General features: G+C 39.3%; 1 protein-coding gene across 6 annotated transcripts in view; it reads right to left on the bottom strand.

The window, feature by feature from the left end:
* Positions 1-11,441, bottom strand: part of LOC135220483 (serine/threonine-protein kinase NLK2-like) — a 262,853-nt gene that overhangs the window by 93,435 nt on the left and 157,977 nt on the right. For all 6 annotated transcript variants that reach the window (XR_010315712.1, XR_010315713.1, XR_010315714.1 and 3 more), the window contains exon 2: positions 4,115-4,244. Coding sequence is in view for 2 of the 6 variants with exons in the window: in XM_064257611.1 (XP_064113681.1) it covers positions 4,115-4,244 (130 nt within the window). In the remaining 4 variants the exon portion in view is untranslated. The remainder of the gene's footprint in view (positions 1-4,114; positions 4,245-11,441) is intronic.

Below are 11,441 nucleotides of genomic sequence, written 5' to 3'. Positions count from 1 at the left end.
AAAGAATTTGAGAAGTTGAGAAGGTATTGTGACTATTACAATTTATATATATATATATATATATATATCTATATATATATATATATATATATATATATATATATATAGGCAAATCAAAGTGGATGCACGTGACTTCATTAAATAAGCGAATACCACAGGAAAATGATATTTAGAAATCCAAGCGCTTTCGTCTTTATTAAGACACATTGTCAAGAAACGAATGATTAGTTCCTTGACACACACACACACACAGCAGATACTTCCTCAGGGAATCTGTCAAATTCTAAACACAGAACCTGCGTCAGATTCAAGGACAGACTCTGACGTAGTCACATGAAGACCTATTCTTGTTACAATGTTTCATTGACCGACATGCGCCAGGTAAAGAAAACGGGCAAAAGAAAAAGTGTTTCTCTCTCTCTCTCTCTCTCTCTCTCTCTCTCTCTCTCTCTCTTACGACTTCGGATGGTTAAAGTTGCATACGTCGTAAAAAAATAAAGAAAATAAGACCGGAAGAATGAGACCAATTAGAGAGTATGTGATAAACATCTGCTACAAGTGTCCAAGCAGCCGTACTAAGAGGAAACTGCTTTATTTGAATGTGACACAATGAGAGATTAATACCAGCATAAAAGTCAACATACATTACTAAAAGGAAAAAGAGAGAAAACTCATTGACTTCTTCCCGGCAGAATCAAAGGAAATATCGTCATTGACCATAATAAAAAGAAATGACAGGCAAGGTTGAAGGTATCATCAACCGTACAGGAATGGACGAAAATTCAGGCAGTAACAATATCGATATGGATCAAATAAAATACACAACGCTAGAGGGTCCCTTTTTCAAGAGATTCTAATCAAAATCTACTCGATTTCATTTCCTGATTCGATAATATAAATATGTAGATACACTCATTAAAAGTCTATTGTATATCGTAAACGTTTCTCTGCATTTAAACGTTTTGTAAACTTAGTCAAACGGTGAGTGCCACAACAAGGTTGTGTTCAACTTTGGGTATGACGAAGTAAGAGCTAAAGTGGGGGGGGGGGGGGGGGGGGGGGGGGGGGGGGGGTGGGGGGGGGGGGGGGGGGGGGGGGGGCAAGAATAGGGTTTCCTCCCTTAAACCAATGCTTGGTTGCAAACATCGGGGAAAACGGGTATGACGAGAAGTCCAAAGCTTGGAAGTAAAGGCAAAGAAACAGGTATATACCGAAGTGTGCGACCTATCCATTGCTCATTTGCACTACGTTGGAGAGCGGACGTATTAACTAAGTCTTGTCCGTGAGGAGGAATGTGTCTTTAGCTCAATAAAAGGGTTAACATTTATGTAAGTAAAAAATAAAAAAAAAAAAGTAAAATATAACAAGGGAAACATTGAAGGCACAGACAAAGAGGATCTGCCGAACGGGTGAGAATGAGATGATGAAATAGCGCGCCCTTTACGCCGTTCAACGCTTAAAATAGCGGAGGGGAGTTGGAGTGGGTGGACAGCAAAATTATGACTTTCAAGAAATGAATGGGACGAAGTATAACGATCCAAAGCGAACCTAAGAGATATAACTCAACTGTAGTAATAACAGTCAAGTTAGAGAGGTTGAGAAATTCTCAAGTATAAAAAAAAGTATATCTTAGTTTGATGAAAAGCTCTCCTAAGGGCTGGCCCGAAGGATTAGATATTCTTGCGTGGCTAGGAACCAACTGGTCACCTGGCGACGGGACCTACAGCTTATTGCGGGATCCGAACCACATTACATCGAGAAATGAATTACTATCACCAGAAATAAAGTCCTCTGATTCCGCGTTGGCCGAACCGAGAATCGAACATCGGACCACCAGATCGGAAGCCGAGCGCGAAAAGCACTCGTCCAACGAGGAACTTACGGAGGTTGAATAGCGATAGAAGACAGGACAAGATAAAAGACAGGAAGTAGCAAAATGACCAGAATAGACAATGCGATCACTACAAATCACGTGAAATTACAGAGATGGCGGTAGGAGGTTTAAGGATTATCGAGATGAAAGATACAAGTCCGGTTAGCATATGTTGCGTCAATTGTTTGAAGTAAAGGTTCAAACTTCTTTGGCAACAAATCTGTCAGGGTATAACGTTTCTTCGTCGAATATGAAGTCTTCTACACGGACATCAAAAGCACAGCTGTTTTCCTGGGTAACAAGTGAAATCGACAGGCTGTGACTGTAGCTGTCGACCCAATGGAAAGTAGTATATCAACAGCTGGTGAACCTATCTATTGTTCTTTAAGGGTCACAATAATACACTGACAGCAGTAGTAGTAATATTTCATAAATCTATGTGAAAGCTTTCGAAATGAAGATAAACCCAAGGTAGGGTTCCAAAGCTTTTGTAGAGTTTAATCAAATTTTATTGCTGCTACTATCAGTATATTATTGTGGACCTGAAATAACATATCTATTATTATTATTATTATTATTATTATTATTATTATTATTATATTATTATATTATTAATATTATTAATATTATTAATATTATTAATATTATTAATATTCTTATATTATTATATTATTATTAATTATTATTATATTATTATATTAATTAATATTATTAATTTATTATTATTATATTGAAAAATACTAAATTGTAGCACGAGTCTTAAAATGGAGAAGCAAACCCACAGTTATCATGCACATATATTTATAATAAACGGTATAGATAGCTTTCGGGGAATACGCGCTCCCCCCGTTCAATATGTTTACTTTGTTGGAGTGTTACATCAACGTGTCAGACTGAAAAGGGGAACCGAACAGATTCCCTAAGTACAGTTTTACCTTTAAATATATGTATACATAACTGTGGATTTGTTTCTTCATTATTGTTATAATATATTAGTTAACTCCTCTTCATACAGAGCAGGCGCCAACAAGGACCACTCACTTGAAATTCAAGCTTCCAAAGAATATGGCATTCAATGGGTAGAAATGACAGAAGATATTAGGATCTACAGAAAGAAAGGAAAGGCAAAAATCAGAGGTGAATGGTTACGGGATCGTAATGCATCACATCTCGTGGCATTTGAACCCAACGAGTTCAAGCGCTCGAGGACAGATGCGCTTCAAGAGCTTCATCAGGTGTGGAAGTTAATCCGAGTAAGATGGCCAGCCTGGAACCTCTGGAACCTCGAAATTCCAAGGATTCCTTTGTATACAGGGAATTATTAGTGATAAATCTACAGCAACGATAATAGCTGAGCCAAGAAATAACGAGGATTCACAGAAAGAGAAAAGTTAAGTACATCTTAGTTTAACCAAAAGACTGACCTGATCAACAGCTCTCTGGGGCTGACCCCAAGGATTCATTTTTTTTTTCTTTTTTTGACGTAGCTAGGAACCCATTGGTTACTCAGCAACGGGACCTACAGCTTATTGTGAGATCCGAACCACATTACCCGAGAAATGAATTTCTAATCACCAGAAATCAATTCCTCTGGTTCTGCAGTGGCAGTAACAGGGAGCGAACTATTGCTACCAAATTGACAAATGAGTACGCAACCCACTCGTCCAACTATGAACTTGCAGAGAGAGAGAGAGAGAGAGAGAGAGAGAGAGAGAGAGAGAGAGAGAGCTAAATTGATTGTAAGAGAGCAAAACACAACGATCGTAATGATAAAAAAAAAACGCGAAGCAATACTTCGAAGAACTATACTCGGTTTTTTTTCATCTGTCCACCCGCTTGTGGTGTTGGCGCATGGTAACACTGTGTCCCGGGCTTTAGATAATTACATTCAGCTTACATTCAACAATAATAACAATACCCTATTTCGAATATTAACGGTGTAATTCGCATACAGTACATTATTAAAACACTTTTCAGTTGCAAATGTACACCCAGATATACTTTTATTTCCCTAAAACTTACACATAGCGAACCTATCTAAAGCCCGGGACGCAGTGTTACCATACGCAAACAACACAGGCGGGTGGACAGATGGAAAAAATCCGAGTAAAGTTCCATATCGTCAGTAACAACAAAAGGTGAGTTAAAATTTGCCTCTCACTCAAATGTAAATAGTCGAAAGGCGCTACTCTTCCTGGCGACTGGAAATAAAGCGCAACAAAAACTCCACAAGTTACTCACATTTTCGTGTTTGAAGAAACACAGCATTCTGAGCTCTCGGAAGACACGCTTACTGGAAACCAAAGTCTGGAACACGTTGGGCATTTTCTTCAGCGCCACTCTCCTCCCGTCACGCGGGTCCGTTACCGCCCTGTCGAGTACAGGAAAATAAATAATAATAATAATAATAATAATAATAATAATAATAATAATAATAATAATAATAATAATAATAATAATAATAATAATAATAATGGTGATATCCACATTCATGTAAGTTTAAACATACATTCAAAAATATATATACAACGTTGTGTATATATGTCCTTCTTACGTTGATTTTATGTGTATATATGTGTGTATCTGTGCATATGTGTGTATGTGTATGTGTATATTTTAAATGTGTGTATATATATATCTTTAAAATATAAATCTTTAAATATATACTACTATAACTTGGATACTGTGAAATTTTTCAACATTTTGTTGGCATAATAATAATAATAATAATGAGAATGAAAGGGCCCTTGGAAAGATTCAAGGGTTCCTCCTCCATTCTCCTAAATTTCAGGTGAAAGTGAAGCCGACAGACAGACAGACAGATGCCATTCGCCACAAGACCATCATTACTGTTGCCATACCTGCCGGCTATATAATTACCCTTGTCAGTATCTTTAAGGACTTGATTCTCAGGTGATGTCCCCCAAATCTACCGACATTTATTACAAGTTGTCGTTTCATGCGATGGCCGGGGAGGAGAAGAGCGACTCTCTTAACCATGCAGGCTAGGAGGTCAAATGATGGACGAACTGTTACGTTTTTATTAACTGACAAAAAGAGAGCTGTCACTGACAATGTTTTTAAAAGAAAAAAAAAAAAAAGAAAGAAGAAAAATGAGAATTTAGATACACACACACGAAGAAATAAACGGAATATCCTTCCTGACTTTGTCTTTCCATATTATGTGACAGATGACCAGTACATCTGATGATATAATCCAGGGGTTCCTAACTTCTGAGGATTCCAGACCCCGGAATGGCCCAAAATGGATATTTGCATATATTTGATTTTGATATCAGTGTATACATGGGTTCATTTGTAAATAAATAACTACGTTATATTGTTGACAATATAACGTAATACACTTAGTCTAATACACACTTTCCGTATGAATAGCCAGGAACAGAACATACAAGAAAATCAAATGCATTTATAGTTTTGTGTAGTTATTTATTTACAAATGAACCCATGTATACACTGATATCAAAATCAAATATATGCAAATATCCAGATATCAAATCCAATACCCCCAGCATGTGGTTCTCATACCCCCCCAAAGGGGTATGGATACCCCCTCTTAATAACCACTGGTATAATCGATAGCGACACTGAGGAAGGTGTCGAGAATTTTATGAGCTTCTATGATATGATGGAAGCGTCCCTGATTTGGTGTCGGAGAGGGTCTACGACAAGGGTGCTTCATCTCAATCTTTATGACGGGATTGAGGAAAGGAGTTACGAGAAGAAAGCACAGTTGTGGGATATGAAAATGAGCCGTCAATCACGGCCGGCGTTTGCAAGTGATACAGAACTAATTGGGGTTAGTGCGGTGAAACTGCAGATACGAGTAGAAGAGCTTGAAAGTGTTTGCAAGAGGGTGAGGTTGATTGTGGGTAAAACTTCAGTTTTGGGGTTGATGAAAACCAGGACGAAGGAGCACAACGATTATCAGTATGGATGGTGGAAGAATGATGCTTGACTTTGGGAGCAAAGACAAATAGAGACGGTAGGATGCAAGGTACGTAAGACATAAAAATAACTATATATAGTGACGGTAGGGTGGATAGACTATTCGATTATCTACGGAGGCCACGGTGGAATGGAGGAATAAATAGTTGGATAAAATCTCCTTATCTAAAGTGGAGAAAGAATGTTAAATATGAATGAAAAGGAAAAAGTTGAAGCCGTTCAAAAACTTTAATGGCGGGAAACATTGAAATACGTACGATGTGGCAACATATTGCTCACGCGTAGTTGAAAGCATTTCATCATATATTTGGAGACTGGAGGACAATCGGTGGGTGATTATGTTTAAAACGGAATGTTAGGGGGAGGATGAGATGAAGAACTAGAAAGTGTTGGACAGATAGTGGGAAAGAGGTACAATATTTCCAATGAAGTATCATAGTATCCAACAAACGCAGTTTTTACTTTCTGCACACTGTTTCTTTCAAGATTCAGCAGTTCAAAGTATGAATACGGCAATGACTATTATGCCATTTTTCTATGGAGCCAACCCCGTTCGAGGAAATGGTTTCATATTGGAATCCGAAAAAAAAAATTCAATAGTGTACCAATAGGAGACAGTAATATAAGAGAAGGTCCAGGCAGCAAGTCTTGTCCTTAGGGACGTCAAGTCCCCAGGACATCAAGTACCATTCTGAAGCCTTGACCAAGAGACTGCCTCGCTTCAGTCATGAATATTTATCAATAAAGAACGAAATGGTTGAAAAAATACTCAAGATACAGATTCAAAAGTGGTCCTCTCTCTCTCTCTCTCTCTCTCTCTCTCTCTCTCTCTCTCTCTCTCTCTCTGTGCGTGTGTGTTAACATCAATTGCACTGCACAGTATTAGTAGTACTGAAGCAGCAGCATCATAGCTAATCGCTGAGCCAGGCTCCCTCTCATACGAGAATATGTTTGTTTGTATGGTGTTTTCACGTTGCATGGAACCAGTATGGTTATTCAGCAACGGGACCAACGGCTTGACGTGACTTCCGAACCACGTCGAGAGTGAACTTCTATCACCAGAAATAAACTCTCTCATTCCTCAATGGAATGGCCGAGAATCGAACCCGCGACCACCGAGGTAGGACGCTAATACCATACCAACCACGCCGCTGAGGCGCTATACGAGAGTATTGGACTGACCTATGCAGCAAGCAGACATATTCCATATCTCTCTGCCTCGACTTCTAGTCCAGAGGAAGCAGTGTTTTGCAATAGAGCGCCAACGAGAAGGATATCCATCGGAGAGGATGTCAGTCTTGCAACATGAATTAGCAGATCAGACTAAGAGATAAGACATAAATTTCCGTGCTCGGGTATATATGATGTGTGGATTCAACCCTTAACAGAAAAGTATGTGTGAAATTGATGAAATACAAATTACAAAATGTACTTCATCCTTTACAGTATATGGAGCACTTTTTTGGAAGATTCGAACCACTACTCACATCCAAGTAAAATAAATGACAAACGGAAATGTAGGAGACTGAATTTCTTGCGCCGGAACCGCTTGGGACGAGACCTCGAAGAGATGAGCCCACACTGCAGTAAAAAAAGTCATCAACACGCGTCGGCAACTTGTTGCGTGCCCCTCGCAAACTGGTTGGAAACAAGTCAAAGACGATTATGGGGGAACGAATCTGAAGCAAATTCTAAAGTATTGGTCAAGACTACCGATAAGCCACTGGCTTGTATTCAATCTGTTTGTGATGTGTGATTGTGATGACATACTTTAGTGAACGCATTATAGTACTAAGATAGGACAATGAACGATCAGTTACACTAAATGTGCATATTATGTATGTATACATACGTGTATATATTCATATATATATATAGGTATGATTATAATCACTTCAGCACGTGATTCATTTATCACACATATCCACAGGTGACAAATAAGGGACGGAGTGTAGGTCCTGACCGGTTTCGACTTTATTTCCAAGCCACTGACGTCAGTGGCTTGGAAATAAAGTCGAAACCGGTCAGGACCTACATCCCGTCTCTTATTTTTCACCTGTGGATATGTGTGATGTATGTGTGTATTTTATAAACATGAGAGAGAGAGAGAGAGAGAGAGAGAGAGAGAGAGAGAGAGAGAGAGAGAGAGAGAGAGAGACTCTTCACTAGGAAGGAAAGTCCAGTCTGACAGTCTCACCGACCAACCACTTCGTCTAAGTCAAGTATATCTTTGGTTTTACCAGAAGGATCAGCTATTTTTACGTGGCTGAGAACCAATCGGTTACTTAGCAACGGGGCCTACAGCTTATTGTGGGATCCGAACCGCATTATATCGAGAAATTAATTTCTATCACCAGAAATGAATTCCTCTGATTCCGCCTTGGCCGAGCCGAGAATCGAACTTACGACCACCCGATTGGTAGGAGAACTCAAAACTCGCTCGTCCAACGAGGAACCATTCCAACTTGTCTAACCTGCGCAGTGAAATCGTTCCCATTTTGGTTTCCCCAACGAGGAACCATTTTAGTTTATTGAGTTCATGCACATGAAACCCAGTGCAGTTCTGACAGCAAGGTGAAATAGCCAAGCAACTGATCTTACGGACACGGAATGCCTTTTTAGCTCTTAACTTCAAAGGTGAAATTGCTTCACCTTTGACATCAAAACGGTGAAACCGCGTCTTACCTTCCCTTATGGATGTGAAATTTCGACGATGACCTCTCACAAAATGAGATCGCTATATCAAATCCCTCTTCACTTACTGGCGTTTCGGATGAAAAGCTTCTATTGACCTCAGCCTCACGAAAATGAATTTCGTTTTAGCAAAATGACTATCATGTCAAATAAATTGAAAGAGACGCCCCCACCCCCGCCCCCGGTGGATGGGGGGACGAAAAAGACCTCTTTAACGTGACGTTCTCGTCGCGAAGTCTCTTCACCTTTGGACATCACAGATCTAAAACAAAATGTATTTTCACCTTTGACCCAACAGCAAAAAAAATTTCTTCCGGTTTGAGTTTGAGGGAAGAAGCTTCATCTGCTGCATCGTCAAGGATGCTGAGTTGTGCTTCAAGCATCTCCGATGGGCCAAAACGGGAGCTGGAACTTAGGAACAAATTGGTATCGAGGCACAGCGAGGAAAGCAACTTAGGTCGAAAAAAGTTCAATCATAATGAAGTCAAAACGGGAAACAGCCAACCCATTCAACAACTATGGTTATCAAACAGCTTAACTGCCCGACAACTCGGGTATTCAAACAGCTCATTAATCCCAAATATCAAGTAAGAGGGTAGTCATCTCGTCAAACATCTATGCGTTTACGTAAACAGCCAGGCACCTCGAACATCATCTCGAGTAATCATGCAATATAATCGTTCAACATCCTCAGGTCATCAAGCAATTCAATTGCACAACTAACGTAACAACTAATGTAATCAAATAGCCAAATAACCCAGTATCTTAGGTAACCAAATAGCCAAATCCCCCTAAGCTACTAAAACATCGGAACCGCCCAACTACTAATGTAATCAAACAGCCAAATAACCCAATGTCTTAAGTAATCAAGCAGCAGAATCAAATAGCCAATTCGCCCAACAACTAAGGTAATCCAACGGCCAAATCGTTCAACAGCTAAGGTAATCACACAGCGAAACTGCCCAACTAAGATAATCAAACTGCCAAATCACTTAAATACTAAGGTAAAAAACTACTACGGTATACAACAACCGAATCGTCCAACATCTAAGGTAATCAAACCACATAATCGCCCCAGAACTATGATAATAAAACAGCCACATCGCCCAATTGCTAAGGTAATCAAACAGCCGAATCGCCAAACAACTACGGTAGTCAAACAGACGAATGACACAACCACCATAGTAATCAAACAATTACTAAGGACATAAAACATCCGGATCACCCAACAACTATGGTAGTCAAACAACCGAATTGTAAAACAGCTAAGGGAATCAAACAGCCGAACAGCTAAGGGAATCAAACAGCCGAATCGCCCAACGACGAAGGCAGAGTGTCCCGCCAGCAACCACCACCGAATCCATCAGACAGGGGACAGGGACCAGATCGACCCACAAGAGCCTCACCAAGATATCCACCTGGAATCCCTTCATGTACACACAACAAGAACTCAGTTAGGCGGGAAATCAACAGTGGGTTCAAAATGTATTAAAGGCAGATCGTCTTTAAGAGAGAGAGAGAGAGAGAGAGAGAGAGAGAGAGAGTGGGGGGAGGGAGGAAGGGGGTGCTATACCTCTCCAAAAGCCGAGTCAAAGGCCTTTCCAGAAGGAACACATGCGGGTTGGAACGGCTCTCCGGAACCCCATTAAATATTGATCATATCCTTAAGCTATCTCTCTCTCTCTCTCTCTCTCTCTCTCTCTCTCTCTCTCTCTGGTTGGAGATGGAAATGGTGTTGTAATTCTAAAAGGATGAGGATAGCTGTTTTGAATTCTGAATGAATAAAATCTATTAGATAATTGACCATTATGACAATCAGTACTCCTCTCTCTCTCTCTCTCTCTCTCTCTCTCTCTCTCTCTCTCTCTCTCTCTCTCTCTCTCTCTCTCTCTCTCTCTATGCATAAGTTAAATATCAGCATGTGTTGTATTACATTTCGTAATAATGACTGAGGTCTAGAGATCCATTGATACGGCAGCAAGCCCGCGATCTCATGGTCAACGGCTGACCAAGGCACTCCTTTTCCGATTCGTCCAAATTTAAAAGCGTAACATTCTTCGCTGGGGTCGTGAAAAGTCCAAAGTAGTAATGACGTTGAGGGTAAACCCTTTTTTTATATATCAGGCAAAAGATAACGTCTGTTTTATCGGCGTTTCTGCTTCATAATCCTTATTAAGTATTTGCAATTTGTAGCATTCTGTATGTGGATGAGTGATCCATTCGGTAAATAATGACAACAATGTACTAAATAGATCTTAAATACATAGATCTCATTGCTGACTGTTGTACTTGCTTATCAAGAGATCTTACACTGATAACGTGATTATCGATGAACCTTCACTATATATTTTGCTGCTGATCAGAAATACAAGGCCATTAATGACCACTTCAGAGAAAATATATATATATATATATATTATATTATATATATATATATATATATATATATTATATTATATATCTTTTATATTGCTACCTAAGTCAATGGTCAAAATAACTAATTTCATACACAGATTTTTCATTAATGTAAATTTAATACAAACTGCATGAATTCAACGCAGGAAAACAAAACTATAATAACAGTCAAGATTTATTCAGGACTTTAAACCACGTAACACAGCAACTTGGGTATTTACAAACGTGACCCGTTTAGTCTTATTATATCGCTGCGCTTCCTGTTGGACGAACTATGTCCCAGACAATTATTATGAACTTCTATGCTACGCAGGAAGCACCAAGTACCATACATGTTATTTCGTTTGATATATTACGTAAATCATCTTGTCAAATGTGAATACATGCCAAACATTTCTGACATTCAATTTTGACCATTCCCCTTCGTCGTGTTATTAGAGGATTCCCATTTCATATTTGCGCAATGTTTAAACTGGCCACTAATTTAACT

The sequence above is a fragment of the Macrobrachium nipponense genome, chromosome 2 (genome assembly GCF_015104395.2).
Source record: "Macrobrachium nipponense isolate FS-2020 chromosome 2, ASM1510439v2, whole genome shotgun sequence".
NCBI classification, from domain to species: domain Eukaryota; kingdom Metazoa; phylum Arthropoda; class Malacostraca; order Decapoda; family Palaemonidae; genus Macrobrachium; species Macrobrachium nipponense.
This window is presented reverse-complemented; position numbering and strand designations above follow the sequence as displayed.